Source organism: Ambystoma mexicanum, chromosome 3q (assembly GCF_040938575.1).
Source record: "Ambystoma mexicanum isolate Mex_15411 chromosome 3q, UKY_AmexF1_1, whole genome shotgun sequence".
Lineage (NCBI taxonomy): Eukaryota > Metazoa > Chordata > Amphibia > Caudata > Ambystomatidae > Ambystoma > Ambystoma mexicanum.
This window is the reverse complement of record NC_090926.1, coordinates 747,839,749-747,863,139: the sequence shown is the minus strand read 5'-3', so window position 1 is coordinate 747,863,139 and position 23,391 is coordinate 747,839,749. Positions and strand designations below refer to the sequence as shown.

General features: G+C 48.0%; 1 protein-coding gene across 9 annotated transcripts in view; it reads left to right on the top strand.

The window, feature by feature from the left end:
- EXOC7 (exocyst complex component 7) overlaps nucleotides 1-23,391 on the top strand; it is a 704,768-nt gene that overhangs the window by 356,734 nt on the left and 324,643 nt on the right. For all 9 annotated transcript variants that reach the window (XM_069654713.1, XM_069654709.1, XM_069654707.1 and 6 more), the window contains one exon: nucleotides 22,932-22,994. In XM_069654713.1, the coding sequence (XP_069510814.1) occupies nucleotides 22,932-22,994 (63 nt within the window). The remainder of the gene's footprint in view (nucleotides 1-22,931; nucleotides 22,995-23,391) is intronic.

Here is a 23,391-nt window from a genome sequence, read left to right as displayed (position 1 = left end):
TGAGCTGAGAAAAAACTCCATACACTAGATGTAAGGACGGCATTCCTTTACTATGCAAACAAGACCAGACCGCTCAGGAAAACAGACCAACTGTTTGTCTTCGTAGCTACAGGCAGAAAAGGGGATCGTATTTCCAAGAATGCCATATCCAGATGGATAGTCAGATGCATACAGCTTGTAAGTGATTTCAATCTGGCACTCCAACTAAGTCAATGCCTAGTATGGGATGCCCAATGGAAACCCTTATTTATATATTTTTTATGTCAAAGTTCTTTTAATTCTGGATGATGTACCCTTATATAACGCCCCTCTTTGAATCTCCCCGACCTCACTGAGCCAAGAAGTAGGTTTGTTTCGAGGGGATTGGGTCCTCAGACGTATTCCATATCTATGACAGGTAATGTCCACAGCTGTGCTGCTTCGGAAAATCTTTGGCATCCTGCGTCGATGACGTCGATGCGCCGTCCCCGAGGACCTCCTCCGACGGCCGATGTCACCCAATGTGATAAGTAGGACGCACGACGCCCATAGCCTCAGTTCTGTTTTTTTCCGCGAACGTGTTCGCTTCATGAATCTCGGTACGCCTCGACTCGTTGGAGTTGCTGTTTTCTTTCTCGGTTCGTTGAACCTGTTCGGTTGGTGTGAAGACCTGTTTGTGGTGATGTCTTTCTCATCTTCGACCCCGCGTCCGGGCTTCAAGAACTGCGGGGACTATGGGTCCAAGATGTCGGTCACGGACTCGCACGACGCCTGCCTCTGGTGCCTCGGGGAGGCCCACGATACGGACAACTGTGTCGACTGCCAGTCGCTCACTGCGAAGGCCTTGCGAGAACGCAAGAAGAAATTGTCGGTAGGTTGGGTGTCTAAGCCCTGGAAGTCGATGTCTGCAGGACTTTCGACCGATGACTCGAGGGGTGACTCTCCGCGTCGTCGTCGGAAGTCCGGTGGGTCTCCTTCCAGGAGTCGGTCTTACCACTCCTCCGCCTCTTCTAGGCATTCCAGGAAGCGCCGGCATAGGTCGCCTTCCCCGTCCTCTTCCGAGGACTCCGTCCGTCGGCGGGTCGCTTATCCCTCCATGCAAGCGACACCGGAGGAATGGGCTTCCTTCGGGAAGCAGATGCTAGCGATTCTGGAATCGCAGGGCACCGGTCCGTCTGCGCCTCCGAGTGGGGTCGGTCGGCACCGGTCGAGAGACACCGCCCGTACGCCTTCGGGCTCGGGTGGTCAGCACGGCTTGCGGGAGAGGTCCCGCTCAGACAAGGGTAGCCGTTCTCGCCATGCCCGTTCCAGGTCCCGGTCCTTGACGCGCTCGAGACTGCGTGATCCTGTGCCGTCTTCGAAGACGTCGATGCCTGTGGCGCCGAGGTCGTCGATGACTTCTCTCGAGGCTCCGCCTCCGAGGGGGTCGTCTGCGCCTAGGTTGTCGAGACACGCTCGGGGCTCCGGCTTCGAGGACTCTGTCGACGCCGCCGATGCTGGCAGCGCTGCAGCTGAAGTCGACGTCGATTTGCTCGACGTCGACGCCTTTTCTGCCGGCGCAGACTCGTTCGGCGCCCTCAACGCCTTTCGAGGCGGTGGTGTCGGAGGGGCCCCGTGGCACGGGGTTTGCCCCTAGAAAGGCTATGGCTAAGGTCCGGCACTGCTTTGGTCCGCAGAGGTCTTCTCCCTGACTGGAGTACATTTCAGAGGGCGATGAAGGCTCTGATGGCGGCCTGGTTCCGGTTACGGTTCCAGATGACCTTATCTCGGGCCATAGCCAGTTTGATGACCTGAGGCAGTCGCTGCATGATGCCAGTGGACTGGACACCTCTCCGGAGGTGGAGTTTTGTCGGCCGGAGCCTGGCACTCATGCCGATTCGTCATATCGGCGCCTTATGTCTCGGGTTACCGAGTACTTGGGTTGGTCAGCTCCCCCAGGGGAGTTCGTTCAGGATGATCTCACGGACATCCTTGATCTCGGTCCACCCATTGACCCGGTTTTGCCTTTTTCATATGGCTTTGCAGAGAAGGGTGGCGGCGGCTTGGACTGCTCCGGAGAGTCTCCCGGCAGTGGGCAAGTCTTTGTCGCGAAAATACCGTCCAGCCAGTAGCGACCCCTGCTACTTGTCTAGGCACCCCACCCTGGAGAGTTTGGTGGTGCAGGCGGCTACGGCCCCGGCAAAGCAGGCGTCGTATCCTACCATCCCTCCGGATAGGGACGACAAACGTTTTGACGGCTGGGCGAAGAAAGTGTTTTCTTCTGGGGGTATGGCGCTTCAGGCGGCCAACTCCATATGTGCCTTGTCTCGTTTCACTCACACTCTGTGGAACTGTGTTGCATTAGCGGCTGATCATATTCCCGAAGGGGACGAACGGGATGGTTTCCTTGCTATGGTTCAGGATGGCAAGGATGCCATGTGTGAGGCCGTTGAGTCGGGTTTGGACTTGGCGGATTGTGTCAGCCGGTCCATGGCGGCGAGCACCGTAATGCGCAGGTTTGCGTGGTTGAGGAAGTCTGCGTTCGCTCCTGATGTGCAGTCCAGGCTCCTCAACATGCCCTTTGACGGTGAACACCTTTTTGGCAGCAAGGCTGACGAGAGCCTTGAGAGGTTGCAGACCTCCAAAGCTGCAGCGAAGTCGTTGGGCGCTGCAGTTCGACAACCTCCGCCTTTTCGTCCTAGGGGACAGCAATGGAGGGGAGGTTCCTTTCGCTTTTACTCGTCCTTCAGTAAAGCGAGAGGAGCTAGCAGTCAAAGAGGCCATCGTAAGAGTGCCAGAGGTGGAAACAAAGGTACTCGAGGTGCCAAGGCCGCTCGGGCTGTTGCCTCTTTGCCCTCAGGCAACGCCGCAGCCGCTACCACTCAGTCATGAGGCCAGGTCCCATGGTTCACCGGTTGGGGGAAGGCTGGCGCAGCATCTTGTAGAGTGGCAAGCCATTACTTCAGATGTGTGGGTTCTGGAGATCATAACCCACGGCTACTGTCTTCCTTTTCGGCAGAGGCCTCACGACAATCCACCAGGAAACCTCTCTTTGAAGAGTCCAGATCCGCTTCTTGCGCAGGAAATTCAAGCCCTTCTGGAGAAAGGCGCCATAGAACTGGTGCCTGTAGAGGAGAGGAACAATGGATGGTATTCCCCTTATTTTTTGATTTCAAAGAAAGACGGGGATTGAGACCCATCATGGACTTGCGCGGTTTGAACAAACTCCTCAGGAAGGACAAGTTCAAGATGGTGACTCTTGTCCTCCAGGCCCTTCAATTTCAGGACTGGTTGGTGTCTCTCGACCTCAAGGATGCTTACTTCCATGTGCCGATCCATCCCAAGCACAAGAAGTACCTGAGGTTCGCGGTTGGCGACTCGCACTTTCAGTTTCGGGTCCTGCCGTTCGGATTGACCTCCGCCCGAGGGTTTTCACCAAGCTCATGGTGGTGGTGGCAGCGCATCTCAGGAAAGTAGGGAATTCACGTCTACCCCTACCTGGACGATTGGTTGATCTGGGGGAGCTCTCCCGAGCAAGTCCTGGATCATCTGTCCATCACCTGCCACTCCCTTCACAGGCTGGGCTTCTCCCTCAATTTAAAGAAGTCCCATTTGACACCAACCCAGCGGCTCCAGTACATCGGAGCAGTGCTCGACACATCCCTGGGGCAGTGTTTTCCTCCTCAGGTGAGGGCTCTTCACATTCAGCAGATGGTGCACAAGTTTCAGTTTGCCCAGACTCTCCCAGCGTCCGAGTTCTTGAGACTGCTCGGCCTCATGGCATCCTGCATTTTTCTGATGCCAGAGGCTCGTCTGCGGATGAGATCTTTGCAGTGGGCGCTCAAGCTCCAGTGGTTTCAGTCCTCCGGCAGGCTGTCGGACCCTGTTCAGGTGCCGCCTTCGGTAGCCCGAGACCTTCTGTGGTGGGCAGTCAAGGGCAATCTGATGAAGGGTGCCCCATTTTGGGTGCCCTGGCCGGAGGTGACGATCGTGACGGACGCATCTCTCACGGGATGGGGAGCTCATGCCAACGAGCTGACAGTCAGCGGTCGTTGGTCTCCGTCGGAGTCCAGACTCCATATCAATCTGTTGGAGCTGAGGGCCGTCGGGCTAGCCCTGAAGGCTTTTCTGCCGACTGTGCGCGGGAAGAGTGTCCTGATTTGACGGACAACACGGTGGCCATGCACTACCTCAACAAAAAAGGGGGGGGGCAGGGTCACTTCCGCTGTGCAGGGAGGCAATGCAGCTCGAGTTCTGGGCCATCCAGCAGGAAGTTTCGGTCTCGGCAGTTCATCTGGCCGGAGACGACAACGAGACGGCGGACGCTCTGAGCAGGCAGAGCACGATCTCTCACTAGTGGGAGCTGGCTCAGGAGATTCTCCTGGCGATCTTCGCCCTTTGGGGGACCCCTCAAGTGGATCTCTTCGCCTCCAGTGTCAACCGGAAGTGCGAAAGGTTTTGCTCGCGGGAATTTCCTCCAAAAGGAGCCTTAGGAGACGCGTTTGTGGTGGAGTGGTCATTCCCACTGCTGTACGCGTTTCCTCCAGTCCCCGTCATCCCGCAAGTGTTGCGGAGGTTACAGAGGTTCGGTTCCCGGATGATCCTCATTGCTCTGCCGTGGGCCCGGAGGACGTGGTACCCGGACCTTCTAGACTTGTCCATCTGCCCTCCACATAGTCTTCCCTACCGAGACGATCTGCTCTCACGGGAGGGGGGTACCATCCAGAGGTCAGATCCCTCAATCTTCACGCTTGGCTTCTGAAAGGTTGAGGTATAAGGATTGGGACCTCCCTGAAGACGTGATGGAGGTGTTGCTCTTGGCCAGGCGGCCGGCAACTAAGTCTCTGTACCGTTTCCGTTGGAGAAAGTTCTGCGACTGCTGCAGAGTTCAGAATGTGGATCCTTTTGAATGCGACATTCCCATGGTCTTGTCTTTTTTGCTTTCTTTGGCCCACAGGGGCTTGCAAGTGGGGACCATTAAAGGTTACCTGGCGGCGCTGTCCATATTTAAGCGCTCGTCTGAAGAGTGTTCCTATTTTAAGATTCCTTTAATTTCACAGTTTTTGAAAGGGCTCACTAATGTGTTCCCTCCGTCAGCTTTTTTGGTGCCAGGTTGGGATTTGAACCTTGTTCTTAAGTTTCTTATGGGTGCTCCGTTTGAGCCTTTACATTCTTGCCCTTTGAGGCTGTTGACTCTGAAAACTGTGTTTTTGGTTGCGGTTACTTCCGCTCGCAGAGTGAGTGAGTTACAGGCACTTTCAGTTAAGCCACCCTTCACTGTGTTTCACAAGGACAGGCTTGTCCTTAGTGTTCGTCCTTCTTTTCTTCCAAAGGTGGTGTCGGAATTTCATTTGAGCCAGAAGGTTGTTCTTCCGGCGTTCTATCCTCCTCCACATCCTGGTAAGGAAGAGGAGAGGCTCCATAGGCTTGATCCTAGGAGAGCGTTGAGCTTTTATATCTCGCGCATGTCCCAGGTCAGAGTGGACAATCAACTTTTCATTGGTTACGCTGGAAAGCGTTTGGGACAAGCTGTGAAGAAACATACTTTGTCTCGTTGGATTATTTTAGCTATCTCCGAGTGTTACCGCTTGGTGGGTAAGGACCCTCGGGCTGGCTTGCGGGCCCATTCTACCAGAGGAGTGGCTGCGTCTACTGCCCTGCAGAGGGGAGTTCCTATTCGTCGCATCTGTGATGCAGCCACCTGGGCTTCAGTACATACTTTTGTACGTCACTATTCCCTCGATTCCATCAGAGGGCAAGATCTGGCCTTTGGCAAGGCAGTTCTCTATTCCGCAATTTGATTGGGCATGCTAAATTTGTATTCTAAATTCTTTCCCACCTCCTTGCTTGGTACTGCTTTGGGAGTCTGTCATAGATATGGAATACGTCGGTGGACCCAATCCCTTCAAAGAACAAGTTACTTTCTTACCTGGTAACGTTCTCTCGATGGGATGGTCCGACGACGTATTCCATATCGCTCCCTCCCTGCCTTCCCCGCTGCAGAATTTCTTTTGCGATTGCAGCTTGCGTTCCGCAAGGCCTTGTGTGTCTGACTGGTAGAAAACTAGTGGCACACGTTCTGGGAAAAAATTATAACAGGCTATGGGCGTTGTGCGTCCTACTTATCACATCGGGTGATGTCGGCCGTCGGAGGAGGTCCTCTGGGATGGCGCATCGACGTCATCGACGCAGGACGCAGACGCCAAAGATTTTCCCAAGCAGCACAGCTGTGGACATTACCTGTCATAGATATGGAATACGTCGTCGGACCATCCCATCGAAAGAACGTTACCAGGTAAGAAAGTAACTTGTTCTTTGCAAAGTTAAAAGATTTATGTGAAGAATTGAACAATATATAGATTATACTTTTATGAATATGAATAGTATCTGAATATCACACTTATGAATATGAACAATGATCAGCGATGAGTAATATTACAATATCAACAATCTCTTTAATCACTTAGGAGTATGAATAGGAAGAATAATCTAACAGAGAATACTTTGTATGGTTCAAGGAAATGCAATGATAGGAAAGAATGCAACACAGAAATAAGACTTGATATGATTTCAATCAAACGACAATATGATCCCTCTTTCCCCTGTTACTACTCACTCCCCCCCAGTATGCAATATGAAGAGGTGGAAGAGAGCACACAGGTTTCAGGAATAACAATCAATAATGCAGTTCAATCCCGATTCCCCCAGCAAGCTTAGAGAGAACAGGAATGCTTTTAAAAACAGGTCAAAATGCTTTTGAATGTGAATTGCAATGAATGGGAAAATGCTAAAATTGATTTTAATTCGCTAAAGGAGATTCAGAATTAGTGAGAGTTGCTTTGGATTGGTTCAGGTAGACACTAGCAATGATTATAGAATGATTAGCAGATGGAAAACGAAATTCAGAAGTTGAAAACAAGAAACAGCTACTTTATATGAAGTGAAATTTAACCAAATTGCAAATTTGCGGCAACTTTCCGCGTGCGGGAAACGAGATTACAGCAAAACTATGCTAGGACGTACGGTTCAAAAGTTAGAGGTTTTTGTGAAGGTAGATTTTTCAGGAACAGAGTCAAGGTTTCAAAAATGAAAGATGCGCTTTAAAGAATTAGGAACCAACATGGACTTATGCTAAGGGGCTATGAAAGTGCAAGATACCCAACGGGACAACCACCAGAACAGGGCGCCTGCCACTCTGATTGTTGTGCGCCAGGACACTTAACTTTCTTGAAAAATATCAGCGCATAGATGATTATTGCTACAATTATCACAGACAATATAATGAGAAGAATTCAGGATGGACACAAGATTCTATAATGCAGTTTTGGATAGGTTGAACTGGATTGAATAGGATTACTTTAAACTAAGAGATGACTATGGACAGTTCTATACTAAATACTCACTCCTATGACTTTGGAATGGAATGGGCCCGTCAAAGATCTGGTCATGGGTTTGTCTGGGATTCTCTCGCCACCGGACAGGTCTCGGGCACTGGGTTCTGCTCTCAACGAGGCCCTCTGGCCTGCACGGTCTTTTGGACTGGTTCTGACGGGTTCTTGGTTACAGCTCTGCTGGACGGATCTGGATCTTGGGTTCTAGCACTGAATTCTTAGCTAGAAGAGCAAAACAGCTCAGCCAGGCTGTTGGATTTTGTGGTGCCCCTTGGAAGTTTAGGGGTTAGAATCAGGTTTCTTAAGATTCTGAAGGCGAGTGTTACGCTCACCTGGCTCCCACAGGGGCATCGGTCGGACCCGGATAGCTGCGGTCTCCATCCACGTGATGCGTAGTGCAGCGATGACTGACTGGATCTGCCCTCCTAATCTTGTCTGCTTAACCCGTAGAAATATTCTCCTGCAAGTGGAGAGATGGATTTAGCCACTTGTGGATTCAAGTGATGGCACCCCCCACAGTCCTCCCCAACTAATCACCTCCGAAATGCCCTCACAGCAATCTCACATTATATTCTTGAAAGATGAGCTCTCCATCCTGCGTGGATTTGCAGGGGCGCGTCGATTCCAGTTACTTCACTGGTTTGAAGGCTCAGGAGAGTTCCGGAGAGTATTGACTCTGAGGTTCCTGGTGAGGACCAGTAAGTATTAAGTTCATAGAGTTCAATATGTCCGATGTTCACTCTTGTTCCCCCCTTCCTTTCTTGTCTTGCAGCTGGCTCGTGAAAAGATGCTCTTGTGGCAGCTGGTGGCGCTCAGGTAAGAGTCTGTATTACCCGGCGCTGTCCAGTAAATGTTGCACGAGGAAAACGTGTTGTTTTGTCTCTCTTTACAGATGCGGCACATGAAAATATGGAGAGTCACAAAGGATGCCTCCGGTGGTAAATCAGGTAAGTCTATGGTGGTAAGAATTAGTCAGTTCTGGCGCTCAGTACTGAACATGCCATCTTCTACTCCGATTGCTCTGATTAGACGTGAACTTTCCCTCTCCTCTTTAGAGTCAATTGTGAAAAGAGCGTCAGTTATGTTATATCGGAAAATAATAGATCCTTCTTCCTCTGCAATTTTCCAGATGGTCCATGAAGAGATGAACTCAAGCAAATCCATGTTATCGTCCAAATGGGAGCAAATGTGTTTACAGCAACTTGATATCTGCGGCAGCTCGATTGAAGAACTTCTGGGGAACCCGACTAAAACTAAAACCCGTTTAGAAGAATTGGACTGGATAAATACATTGGAAAAGGCATCTGAGTACAAGTTAACTAGCCACCTTCCACCAACAAACAGAAAACTGAATGTACTCCAACCCTTCCTGACAAAGCACCCAGACAAAAAAACTAGGAACACCCTACTCCGTGCGAGGCTAAATTTGCTACCTACAAATGAGATTCTGTACACAAGGGGCCTTTCAACAACAAATACTTGCCGCTTTTGTAATAACATTGAACAAAGCGAAACTTTACGGCACCTTTTACTACTATGCCCAGGTACTGACAAATTTAGATCACCATACATTCTCCATCACTTAAAAAACTCCTATCTGAGGGAGGAAGAGCTCTGGTGGGAGCGCTTAATAGGAGGCTTGAGAACATCCTGGTCTATTGCAGCCACAAAAATTTTGGATCAGATCTTTGTACATGTACCCCCGTTTTAACGGGCCTGGCCACAGTTAGACAGTTTGACAGATAATTGTTGGAACTGGGGAGTGTTTTTCGTTCATCTTCTTGTACAAATCACCACGGTGATTATACACTCGTAATAAAAAAATTTAAAAAATTATATTTGTTGGTTCCCTCGGCTCACCTTGTGGTTTTCCTTTGTCTCCTAGGTGCCGAAGTTTGGCGAAGAAATGATGGAGTCAGCGCCGACCCGAAGGATGCTGTGAAGACTGGTGAGTATGGCGCGGCGCTGCAGCAATGAGGTTCTTTACAGGTCCGGAGACAAGATGGATCCAGAATCAGGTGTGGAATAGAAATAAGTTTGTTTTCTAACCTTGTCCCTTTCTTTCCTCTTTGTTTTCGGAGCTCTGGATTCGAGGCGGGCGTGGCAGAAGACTGGATGCAGGCTGCAGGCACGGTGAGTGTTACGCTGCTGGATGCAGAATAACGCGTAGAGTGTGTTGTTGGTCGGGCGTGGTTTAAATAGCCTCAAAAGTAGTCCCAGGTAAGATGTCCCTAGAACCACACCTGAGTAAAAAGTAGTCCCTGTAGAAAAATAGTCCCTTTCAGGCTTCATGTTGGATTGGAGTCATTTGCAGCATGGTCTGCCTGAGGTAAGTAACGACTATGAGCCTGGCGCCTAAGGCGCCAGGACTGATTCCTACAATGAGCCTGGCGCCAGGATTGAAGCCGGGGCTGCTGAGGTTTTACCAAATGTCTAGATGGCTGATGGGCTTGGTCCGGATGCCTGGGGGTAGGCATCATGACAGCGAGCTGAGAAGAGTTCAGCTTTTGGGGGTTGGGCCCTTCTGCTTCAAAGTTCTAGAGTCTGGTTTCTGGATCTATGTCTAGAGCCTGGATCTTCCTGCAGGGTGCTTCGCCAACAAATCAGTTGATGAGTGAGAAAGTGTGTGTCTCTGGGTTCTCAACAGTCCCTATTTATCCATTTGCAAAGTGGGTGGGGAGGCTGATTATCTGTCATGATCTCTGCTTCCAAAAGGTCAGGGTTTTCCCAACTCCCTTGGAAGCAGATCCATAACCCAGGTTCTGAGTGCCAACCAGTCCCAATGGGGACCTTTTGGACCCAGTCCTGGCGCCAGTGGCACCAGGCTCATAAATATGCCCAGTCCCAGCGCTGGAAGCGCCGGGCTCATAATGCTTGGGTGGACTTACCTTCAGCAGACCATGCTGCTTACTTGCCTGCCAGTTGAGCCTCTGATCCTCTTCTGTTTGGAACTACTTTTCCTGTTGGGTGGGGCTGGAGCCACTCCCTAGATGCAGAACACTGGAACTCTTCTGGAAGGCAGGAACTCTTTTCTTACCAGGAACTCTTTTCTTACTTAGGTGTGGCTGTGGAAGGAGACACCTAAGCACTACAGGAGGCTATTTAAACCACACCCGGTGGATGAATCTTGCTTTGCGTTATTCTGCATCCTCTGCAGCAGAACGCTCATCGTGTCTTCTGCATCTGATCCTGGGCCTAAGGAAAAAGGCTTACCATCCTGAATCCAGTCTTCAGCAACACCTATAAAGACAAGAAAGAACAGGTTAGCATTCCGGCATCTGAAAGGCAAAGGCTTACCTACTCTTCGTGCGCTCCGGAGGTCTTCACACTGTATTCCGGCATCTGAAAGACAAAAGCTTACCAACTCTTCGCACGCTCCGGAGGCCGTCGGCGCTGCATCCCGCATCTGAAAGACAAAACAAGGTGCGTTTAAAGACATTGGGGAACTTTAATACTCACGTGCCATTACTCCTTTCCACATCTAACCCAGTGGGTATCCCGGCACCCTGCAGCCGCTCCGAACTTGTACCTGCAAAATAAAAAGACAGTTAGAGCGCATTGTGAAGCTGGCAACAAGCGCTTACTTACGTGCTTCCAGGCGCTTCTATTCATCACACGGGCTCCATCTTCAAGGCACTTCAGCCCGTCATCCGCCATCGCCGGAACCCTGCAAAACAAGAGACATCATTATTAAAGACTTTAAAGACATTTGAGTTACTCGAAACTTACCGTTCGTGCAGTAAACGACGGACAGCAGTCCTCTGAAGTCAAGAGGCCTGCGCTACCTATCCGGTGAAGAAACTGGTTACAGCACCCTGCCCCGAGGCAGATGGAGAGCTCGGCATTCACTTACCTAAGGTGAGAGCGTTAACCTGTGGGGGTCTACAGGAGAGGAGAAGAGGAAAGAGATAGGGACACCCCAATAACCCCAGTTCATTAACCCCGTATTTTCTATCTGCAGACATCTTACTCTGCACGTCAGGCATACAGGGCACAGAGGTCCAGCCCAAAGAGCCAACCGGGTGCTGCACATCACCTTTGAAGATATGGTAGTCGCCCAGTCAAGACCGGTCCCTCTGCGAGAATCAGGTGAGCGTTACAGAACGCAAAGCCTACCGCAAAACTCTCGCCCAGGCGCTATGGAAACCTCGGATACTGACCACCTAGCCCGGTTACTTGGGGAACTAAGGGCAGAAGTGCATGCAGCTCGTCAGGAAACGAACGCTCTAAGAAGGGAACTAATTATTTCCAAGGAGAGAACAGATGATCTTGCTAGACAATTGCTACAGTCACAAGCCGGACAGACCCCGCTACCCGCATCAGGGGCAAATCTTCCTTCAACATCCTCTATGAATCCAGTGCAGATCAACCTACCTGGGAATGTACCTCTGGCTCCGCCCGAACGATTTTCTGGTGACCCAAAGAGGTTTGCGGTATTTATCAATCAGTGCCGGTTGCACTTCTTATGCCGGCCAGCAGCCTTTCCAACTGATCAAGCTAAAGTAGCTTTTGTACTTTCGTACCTTAGTGGCAATGCGGCAGACTGGTCGATCCCTCTAGTTAATCAAGATGATCCGGTTCTCCATGATTTTCAAGCCTTTCAGCTTAGTATGGAAAAACTGTTCGCAAGACATGCACAGGGGCAGGCCTTGGACAATGAGCTTCTTTCGTTGCGACAGGGTAATCAAGACCTTTTGGCTTATATTGCATCTTTCAATAGACTAATAGTGGAAACTCAATGGCCTGAGGACAAAAGGATTACGCTGTTTTATAGAGGTCTACGTGGAGAGCTCAAAGACGTTTTAGCCCAAGTAGTGAATCCCCCACAAGACTGTTCGGATTATATAGACTTGGTCGTTCAAATAGATCACAGACTGCAGAACAGGAAGGCCGATCATTCCAAGTTTGGTGCCCGAGTATTTTCCAAACCGCCAACTCCTTCCAAAGGAGTAGACTCCGGGGAACCCATGCAAATAGGGGGTCTGAAAGGTCCTCTAACACAAAGGGAGCGGGAAAGGAGAAAACAGTTGCAATTATGCCTATATTGCGGAAACTCAGGGCACTTTCTTCGAGACTGTCCGGTGAAACCTGCCAAGAAGGCAGTAGGAGCTGCAGTTACCACAGTTACAAACTCTGAGCAGGGAAACGACCTCGCCCGACAAGAATAGAGGTCCTCTTGCCGAGCGTGAAAACCAGTTCCGTGACCTCGCATTTCGTGATACCTATGGTCCTCATTGGCCCTGATAATCCGGATCGATTACATGCAATTGAAGCTTACATCGACAGCGGTGCCATCGGCAATTATGTGGATCATGAAATGGTTTTGAGGATGAATCTAACTCTTTGTCCCAAGGCTGTAAATGACGTCATTACTACGGTGGATGGTACGGAGATAGCCTCCGGGCCAGTAACGCATACCACTCAAGAGGTGACGCTAGTAAGTCAAGATGGACACCATGAGAAGATCGTGTTCGATGTGATCAAGGCCCCTCAGTTCCAGATTATTCTAGGAATATCTTGGTTAGAGAAACACAATCCTCTGATCGATTGGCGAGCAAGAACGGTCCAGTTTCCAGAATGTCTCTACTTGTCACCCTCCACCTGGTGTTGCACTGGCAGCAATTTCTTCAGAGACTCCCCAGTTACCTCCCGAATACCTAGAATACCAAGATGTTTTCCGGAAGGAGCAGGCTAACTCTCTACCTCCTCATAGGTCTTATGACTGCCAGATAGACCTGATACCTGGATCTACTCCTCCTTGTAGTAGAATTTATGCCCTCACCGAGCCTGAGAACCTTCACCTTCGAGAATACCTGGATCAATACCTGGCAAATGGGTTTATTCGTCCTTCCAAGTCCCCTGCCTCTTCAGCTTTGTTCTTCGTTCCAAAAAAGGAAGGAGACCTTAGAACTTGTATCGATTATCGCTCCCTGAACCAGATCACCGTTAAGAATAGATATCCGTTACCTTTGATCCCTGAACTCCTGGACCAAGTCAGAAAAGCATGCATATATACAAAGCTGGATCTTAGAGGAGCTTACCACTTGGTACGAGTAAAAGAGGGCGATGAATGGAAGACGGCCTTCCGCACCTGAATGGAAGACGGCCTTCCGCACCAAGTCTGGGCTGTTTGAATATCAGGTCATGCCCTTCGGACTTTGCAATGCCCCGGCCGCCTTTCAATATTTTATGAACGATGTCCTCAGAGAGCTCATAGATGTGTGTGTTGTTGTTTACATCGACGACATTCTCGTTTATTCTTCATCGGAATCTGAACATCGGAAACACGTGAAAATGGTCCTCGAAAGATTGCGTCAACACAAACTTTTCGCTAAGTTGGAAAAATGTGTTTTCAACGTGACTGAAGTTGAATTCTTGGGATTCATATTATCGCCTGGCGGAGTGCGTATGGATTCAAAGAAGGTCGATGCAGTTCTCAAATGGCCATCACCATCTTCCGTAAAAGGTGTGCAAAGCATGTTAGGCTTCGCTAACTTTTACCGCAGGTTTATCCCCGAGTTCTCTCGAATAGTCCAGCCCATCACTGCCTTGTTAAAGAAAAACAAACGTTTTGAATGGTCTACCGAGGCGGAACAAGCTTTCCAGGATTTGAAGACTAAATTTATCTCTGCACCAATCTTAAAACACCCTCGCCCCGAACTCCCCTACATCGTGGAAACTGATGCTTCAAGCCTTGCCATGGGGGCAGTTCTATCACAAAAGGACCCGGTAACCAATCAGTTGCATCCCGTGGCATTTTGGTCCCGCAAATTCTCGCCTCCTGAAGTCAATTACACGATTACTGACAAGGAACTTCTGGCTATCAAGTCTGCCTTTAAGGCTTGGCGGCATTATCTGCTGGGGGCCCGACACACCGTTACTGTGATTACGGATCACCGAAACCTGCAATATTTGAAAACCGCAAAAGCCCAATCCTCTAGACAACTCCGTTGGACATTATTCTTTGCCGAGTTTGACTTCATAATTACCTATCGACCTGGTACAAAAAACGGTAAAGCCGATGCCCTTTCTCGGATGGGAGTGGAAGAACACTTGATCAACCCTAAACCTGTACCAATCATTCCCGAACAAAGAATTCTGGGTGTAATCGCCACAGAATCCATAGAGGAAGTTAAGGATAAAGCCAGGCAACTTGTAACTCCAGCAGACATACAGAATTGGCATCTGCAGGGAAAGGACTTTGCAGTAAAGGACAACTTATTGTATTTCCAAGAACGATTATACCTACCCAGCACAGATTTACAGAAAAAAGTAATCTCTTGTTATCACGACTCTTTAATGGAAGGTCATCCCGGTATAGCCAAGACCTCAGAAAAGATCAAGCGCTACTTCTGGTGGCCGTCTTGGAAAAAAGATATCAGAGACTTTATAATGTCCTGTGGAGTATGCGCCCAAAACAAGAGTCAAAAGGAAAGACCAGCAGGCCTCTTACGCCCTATTGACATCCCACCTCGCCCTTGGCATACGCTTTCTATGGACTTCATCACCGATCTACCTCCATGCTCCGGATACAATACGATTCTAGTAATCGTGGACTTATTCTCCAAGATGGCGCATTTCATTCCGCTCAAAGGCTTGCCAACAGCAGCAACTCTGGCCCGAGAATTTCTCGAAAACATCGTCCGACTGCACGGTTTTCCTTCGGTTCTAATTTCGGATCGAGGTAGTCAATTTATTTCTCATTTTTGGCGAAGTTGCTGTCGGTCGGCTCAAATTGATGTGAGACTATCGACCAGTCACCACCCTCAGACCGACGGACAAACCGAGAGGACCAATCAAACTCTGGAACAGTATTTACGCTGCATGCTGCAACAAACTGAAAAAACTTGGAAAGATATCCTTTGGATAGCCGAGTATGCCTACAATAACTCTGTCCATTCGGGAACTGGGAAAACCCCGTTTTTTCTTTTGTACGGCAGTCACCCTCGAACCTCGGAGTTGGATCCCCTCCAAGATCTTGAAACACCAGCAGTAGACTACCTGCATTCTACAATCACCCAAGCCTTTAAGGAAGCTGTTTCTCACCTTCAAAGGGCTAAAGAACAATACAAGAAAGGAGCAGATCAACATCGGAAGGAAGCCCCTCACTATCAAGTAGGGGATCAAGTCTGGTTATCCACCAAATATCTATCTCTAAAAGGGCCACGCACATTCAACCCAAGATACCTTGGTCCCTATTCCATCACTACCATAGTAAACCCAGTAGCGGTCAAGTTGGACTTGCCCCCGCACATGAAGATACATCCGGTCTTCCACGTCTCTCTATTAAAACCCGTGCAACCTCACACCCGACTAACCAAATCTCCAAAACCTATCCTAGTTGATGGAGAACTCGAGTTTGAAGTCAAAAGCATTCTGGACTCCAAGATCTCCAAATCTAAACTATTCTACCTAATTGACTGGAAAGGCTACGGCCCCCAAGAGAGATCCTGGGAACCTGCTGAATATGTCCACGCTCCTCGCCTAATCAAAAGATTTCACCGAACATTTCCTGACAAGCCAAATCCCCCGGAGAAGCCCGGTTTGGGAGGGGCCTTGAGGGGGGGTACTGTCATGATCTCTGCTTCCAAAAGGTCAGGGTTTTCCCAACTCCCTTGGAAGCAGATCCATAACCCAGGTTCCGAGTGCCAACCAGTCCCAATGGGGACCTTTTGGACCCAGTCCTGGCGCCAGTGGCACCAGGCTCATAAATATGCCCAGTCCCAGCGCTGGAAGCGCCGGGCTCATAATGCTTGGGTGGGCTTACCTGCAGCAGACCATGCTGCTTACTTGCCTGCCAGTTGAGCCTCTGATCCTCTTCTGTTTGGAACTACTTTTCCTGTTGGGTGGGGCTGGAGCCACTCCCTAGATGCAGAACACTGGAACTCTTCTGGAAGGCAGGAACTTTTTCTTACCAGGAACTCTTTTCTTACTTAGGCGTGGCTGTGGAAGGAGACACCTAAGCACTACAGGAGGCTATTTAAATCACACCCGGTGGATGAATCTTGCTTTGCGTTATTCTGCATCCTCTGCAGCAGAACGCTCATCGTGTCTTCTGCATCTGATCCTGGGCCTAAGGAAAAAGGCTTACCATCCTGAATCCAGTCTTCAGCAACACCTATAAAGACAAGAAAGAACAGGTTAGCATTCCGGCATCTGAAAGGCAAAGGCTTACCTACTCTTCGTGCGCTCCGGAGGTCTTCACACTGTATTCCGGCATCTGAAAGACAAAAGCTTACCAACTCTTCGCACGCTCCGGAGGCCGTCGGCGCTGCATCCCGCATCTGAAAGACAAAACAAGGTGCATTTAAAGACATTGGGGAACTTTAATACTCACGTGCCATTACTCCTTTCCACATCTAACCCAGTGGGTATCCCGGCACCCTGCAGCCGCTCCGAACTTGTACCTGCAAAATAAAAAGACAGTTAGAGCGCATTGTGAAGCTGGCAACAAGCGCTTACTTACGTGCTTCCAGGCGCTTCTATTCATCACACGGGCTCCATCTTCAAGGCACTTCAGCCCGTCATCCGCCATCGCCGGAACCCTGCAAAACAAGAGACATCATTATTAAAGACTTTAAAGACATTTGAGTTACTCGAAACTTACCGTTCGTGCAGTAAACGACGGACAGCAGTCCTCTGAAGTCAAGAGGCCTGCGCTACCTATCCGGTGAAGAAACTGGTTACAGCACCCTGCCCCGAGGCAGATGGAGAGCTCGGCATTCACTTACCTAAGGTGAGAGCGTTAACCTGTGGGGGTCTACAGGAGAGGAGAAGAGGAAAGAGATAGGGACACCCCAATAACCCCAGTTCATTAACCCCGTATTTTCTATCTGCAGACATCTTACTCTGCACGTCAGGCATACAGGGCACAGAGGTCCAGCCCAAAGAGCCAACCGGGTGCTGCACATCACCTTTGAAGATACGGTAGTCGCCCAGTCAAGACCGGCGCCTCTGCGAGAATCAGGTGAGCGTTACATTATCTATGCCCAACCCTCTAAGGATCTGATAGGTCAGAGAATTTCCCCCTCTCCTGATTTGAGACAGGAGCAGTGTGTCATATGTGTCAGAGTGACGCTGTGTTTATGGCCCAAAGGAAATCCCTTCCCCTTTGCTTTTACTTAGGAAATCTATTTCCCCCAAAAAACATATTTCCAAGATACACAAGTTGTTCATAATACATAATTACATGACAGATTACCTAAGGTACATTTCTGTCCAACTCTCATTTTCCTACGAGCTATGGTTCATAAATGACAACTTTGTTGCCCTTTTGGTGGGTTTCTCAATGTTAGTTCTGCACCAATTTTTATACATGCATGCACATCCCATCCGGGCACATTCCTGTAATTTTTCATGTTCCTAACATAAACACCATAGCTACAATATGAATAACTCATGTTTGTTGTATTATATAACCAAATGCAACATCTATAATAACAGTATGTCATGTTGTATTCATAATGTGTCAACAATCGCTACCATGCCTGTACCATGTAACTAAGTTATTGCAAGTAACAGCGCCTCAATGCCCATGGGCTAAATATCAGAACATCGCACAGACTCCAGCTAAGTCTTAAACTGTGAGTGAATTTTCCATTTTAACAATCTCTAAGTTTCATATTTATGCCATTTCAGTACACTTTGCTATAAGCATTTTTATAAAACATACATTTACTTCCACTTCAATCCACATTTTCAGTCTGGCCCGCCTCTAGAGCTGGGCTGAGCCAGAGGGTCACATGGATTGCCTTCCAGCCAGAGCAGTTGTGGTCATTCACACCCGAATTAGCATTCCTATTCAGTCCAAGAACCCATTGTTTCTTGCTCAGGACAGCACAGGAAATCTCCTCCCCTTCCCCATCCCTTCTGATTAACATGCCAATGCGAAATCCTCCTTTTGGTGGGAATGAACAGGGTGCGAGTTTCTCAGGGGAAGAAGGCCTCATGGAAGTTTTAACTGAATCAGGTTACCTTCTGGTCAATTGTAACATAGTTCCTTGTGAAAAAAATACATTTATAAATTTAAAATAAGCGACCCATCTTTACTTCCAGTCCTTTTTCAACATGAAATCAATGTGTGGCACTCTTATGTGGCATTTTGATGGAAATTTCTTCTTTGGCATAGTTTGAGTTCAATGTTCAACTTTACACATGATAGGTTTTAAATCGCCGGCTTCTGACAGAGGTGAGTAACGGTACTACACCCATTTTTGACAGATGTGGATTTTCCTCTGATAAGTGTACTTCTGTGGATAGTGTATTTATGTGGATTCTTGGAGTAGAATGATGTTTAACACCCCACAAGGAGGTTGGGGTCTTTTGGGTGGTTTGTGAGCCATGATTTTTGCACATTTGACAACCAATAAAAACTGATTTTGAAAACAGCTCTGTGTTTCTCTTGCGATGATTTTGCTCTGTGGGTAGCCAAGTGATGGGTTTTGGCAGTGGTCTCCTGTGTTACCACTGACGTAGGCAAAAGTGGATGGCGGCCTATTTTTCAGATTTTTACTGCGCACTTTCTGGTGATTTTTAGCGAGCAGCATGCTTTCCGGCGGCCATTATGATGTTTCTGCTGCAAGCAATGCACAGTAATGTTGCAGGGCTTGGACTAGTGGGTTGCGACATCCCACAAGCTCTGTTTCTCATTATCAAGCAAAACACTGCCTTTTACACCAAGAGCTCACTCCACAAGGGGTACAGGCGCAACTTTGGCTTTTATCGCAAATGTCCTGTTCGACACCATTTGCAAAGTAGCTACATGGAGGTCAGAACATACTTTCACTCAGCATTACTGCATTCACACTCATTCCAAAGCAGATACAGAGGTGGGACAAGCAGTTCTAAAACATCTATTTGCCGCTGGCCCTTCTCACAACCCCCCACCTTCTCCAAACACTGCTCGCTAATCTATGCATAGCATGTGATGTAACACAAGCCTCAGAAGGGATACATTACTCACTGTAATCGTATTTTGGATGCTTGTATCTGCTTAGATTCACATGCACCCACCCTTCCTCCCCTTGGAGAGAAGGTGCATGGATGCTTTATATGAGCTTTATCTGATACATATCTGCTTTGATACACCTGTACTCCTGCTACACTTCATGCTACCTCATGTCAGAAACAAAAGAATCTGAGGGACCTCGACACTTGAAAGATCATGGGTACAGTGGATGTTACACTAGGGATAGTATTACTGGCATGCCCTGTCAACGCCCCTTTTCGAGTTTCAAAAACAACAACTCTAATACTCTGCAGCTTCCACTAGATGTCGGCGTCTTCATAGCATGTGAATCTAAGCAAATACCAGCATCAAAAATACGATTACAGTGAGTAATGTATCCCATATATATTACACGGCCTGCGCTAGTTGATAAACCCATAGGAAGAGCACTTTTTGGGTGGCTTATAACTTTGCTCCCCCTGGACGAATCCTCACCAAATGTTGTCAAAAATGTATATAGCCCGCTCTGAATTTTCTTGGCAAGTTTTTGGTGGGGTTTCGTCAAGGTGCGGCAAAGTTATATGGGGTTTCCGATTTTTTTTTTTTTTTTCCATAGACATAATGGAAAGCCCAAACCGCTGGACGGATTTTCACCATATTTGGCCAGGAGTGGTGGATTTGCCTAGAAGGCGACGTGATGTCCGCGGACATCAGACGTGCCCCCTGATTGGATGGTGAAAAGTGTGAAGAGTGTCAGATTTTTGGAAACACCCGCCATGTCCGATTCTCAGACATTCCGGCGGTGACCGGGGACATTGCGGTAGAAAAATATTTTAAAAAGCAACATTGCACTTGTCAGACTTATTAAACAATCTCTGCGAAGGTAAGGGGTGATGAGGATGGGATGGGATATGGCTGTAAGAAGCCAAAAAACGTGGTTTTTATCCCGAAGTCTGCGAACTGTCTGGATGTTCGGAGACAGCCCTGTGATGTTCGCAAATACGTCAGCGTGAAGTGCGTCAGGTTTTTGGAAACGCCCCCATGTTGGATTTGCAGACATTCCGGCGGTGTCCACGGACATTGCAGTAGAAACATATAGCTGGGAGGTAAGGTGTGGATCAAGAGAATTGTTTCATGATGGCGTTACTAAGGATGCAATCCTTGTAGAAGGTAGGTTTTAGTGACACAGAAGCATTGCTGAAAAATAGGGCATGGGATATAGTAGTTTAGGATATAGTTTGGGATGTCAAGGTTTTGTTATCTGTATAACCTTCTCCAGGATCTTTTTGAATGGGGCGGCGGACCGTCGTCCTCCAATGTTCCAAGTTATGATGGTCAGGGGTTGTGTGGATGTCTATTCCTAGTAGAGAGGCGGCCTGTACCATAGTGTTACATTTTCTTTGCATCCCACTTCAAGAGCAGACCGAATGTCCATTTATATTGCTCATCTGTGATTGGGCAAAATGCTTGATGCTTCTGCCAGAGTGTTGTGTACTGGAATATGTGAAGTGTTTGTCCATTGTGCCCTTTCTGCAGGATGCCAGCACAATATTTTCCTTCAAGGTGTTGATATGGCATTTCCTAATTCCGTATTTAGGGAAAGACTGCAGCCCCACATGCAGCAGACCTAACCGATGCATACAATCCAATTGAGTTAGTCGTTCACCTCCCCCGGAAACATGGTTTTGAAAAAACTGCACAACCCCGACCCCCACTTCAGATCCTATGCTACTCATACACAGGTTCTCCTATACTGATTTCCCAAGTCCTCCTCAGCCTTTACTAAGGTTTTTAGCGATTGTTTTTCTTTAGTTTTGGTCAGGTGTGTGTCATATCTTCTTTCATAGTTTCATTCACTTAGTTCTTGAAGTCACAGTGCTGTTCTAATGAGATGGCACCCTCCGGGGTGGTACCTCTTACTCCTCAGACCAACATCTAGCTCAATTTCCTGACAGTAATGGCTTGATTTATTTTATGTATCAGCAATCACATAGCATGATCTTGCAAGCACAGTGCTCTACTCCCACTCCTTATCTTTAGGGGGCTAGAGTTACAGGTCTTCCCCGAAACTGCTAACTGAGAAGGTATCCCCCCACCGCTGCTGTTTAACTGCAGAATGTTTCACTGCATTGTACTGCAGGGGGCAGGATCCTTATGCAGGTGGTGACACAAATAGGGTGTATGGGCTGATGCGCTGGGATTATTAGAGGCCTGCACTTTCTTCAATTTTGTCCCCAAAAAGTTCTCCACCACGCCCTGGATTTTCTTAGACTTTCCCTGATATGTTAGGTATTTTATAAATCTTTTGGTTACACTCCTGCATAGGGTGTACAATGCTTAACTGTGGTGCTATGTTTCACTCTTTGGTGTGTAATATGCACTTATCAGCTTAGAGACTATCTAACTAAAATATATCTTGGACTATGGTAGCCTTCCTGGCTGTATTGAACATAGTCTATCCCTATTCACGCATCTAAATTCTACAACAGTCTTATATACATATGCATATAAGACAGTCGAAACAATACGTATAAACTTCAAGCATGGTACGAAAAGACCCTAGACAAGGCTGCATAGTAATAATTAACAGTCATGGTCCAGGGGTACCACACAGAACTTAGCACAGGCTGCCTACTACAGCCTAGATAAAGGATTATGCATAACTGGGAACATCAAACTTTTAATGATAGCAGTACATCAAAAAGCTAGTAATAATACTATTGGGTAACCAAAGTTAGGCAAAGAGAACCAAAAAGGATTTTCTCACCTAGCACTGCTTCCAACTAGTGGAACCAGCATAACTTACTGACCCCAGGTTACTCGCACAGGCAGCAGTTTATTTTGTGTACCTTTACCCTTCAGACTTGCTTTGCTAATTAGTTCTCATCTGGGTAAAAGGTTGGTAAATAAATGGGGGGTGGGCGGGCAGGAGAGGGTAGAAAATCTTTCAGGGACTTTTGCCATAGGTGTAGTTGAGGACTTTCAACCTCAGTCTTTCCTCCCCTCCATGAAGTGTACAGTATCTGACTAGAAACAAAGCCGCCTGGGAACTATGCAATTAGAGTGGGTCCGAAACTGGGAAAATCAAACTTTTAACGCATCAGCAGTGGGGGCATATTATGTTTCACATAAGTGCTGATATGTGGGTCGAAATCTTCAGCGTTTCCTTTAGCAGGATTACCTACAGCTGGACTCGGAGGAACAAGGATCAGATTCTACCCACAGACGGTTGTCAAATTGCTGTGTTCAGGCCAACAGGATGTCAAGAATGTCCCCACGGTTGGTGGCGTGGAATGGGCCACGGCCCCTCTCAAAGGAGCCGATATATCACCATTCTGCCTTCTTGATTGTTGTTATATTCTATGGCATTATATTAAGGTTTGTTGCAACAGGACAGAGAAATAGACAAAACTGAAACTTGTCCATACGCACGTGTGTGTGTGTTTGCCTCCCTACCTGTCTGTATTGAAACTTGTACATTGATGTGTGTGTTTTTTCCTCACTACCTGTGTATTTATGTGCATCAGTCAGCATGTGTTGAATGCATGTCTGCCTTGGTTATCCCCCTGTGCTCATCAGTGCTTTGATGCTCCAGCGGTACACTACATGACTTCCCTTTTCCGCTTCCCTTTCAGAATGATCCAGATAAAGAGTATAATATGCCAAAGGATGGTACTGTGCATGAGTTGACCAGCAACGTAAGTAAAACTATGAAAACTATGAAATTGTTTGCCTCATTCCCACATGCTTCGAGCGTTTTGCCGAACCATTAATAATATAGGGTTCTGGGAGACCAACTTTAGTGGACCTGCATGGTTTTATAAAAGTTTAACCAAACTCTCATTGGTATCTTGACTGAGAAATAAAGCTTAGATTGAGGAGGGGAGGAGACTGTTGTAAAGTACAATTCACATACACAATGGTTTTCAAGCAATAGATTGTCCACTCAGTAAGCAGGTATACAAAATATTCATATTTCTGATGCTTGTTAATCTGCTTAGAATTGCATGCTGTGCATATAATCCGAACATCTAGTGGTAACCACACAGTATTGCATCTTGTCTTTCGAAGATCGAAAGGGGACGTCGGCATAGT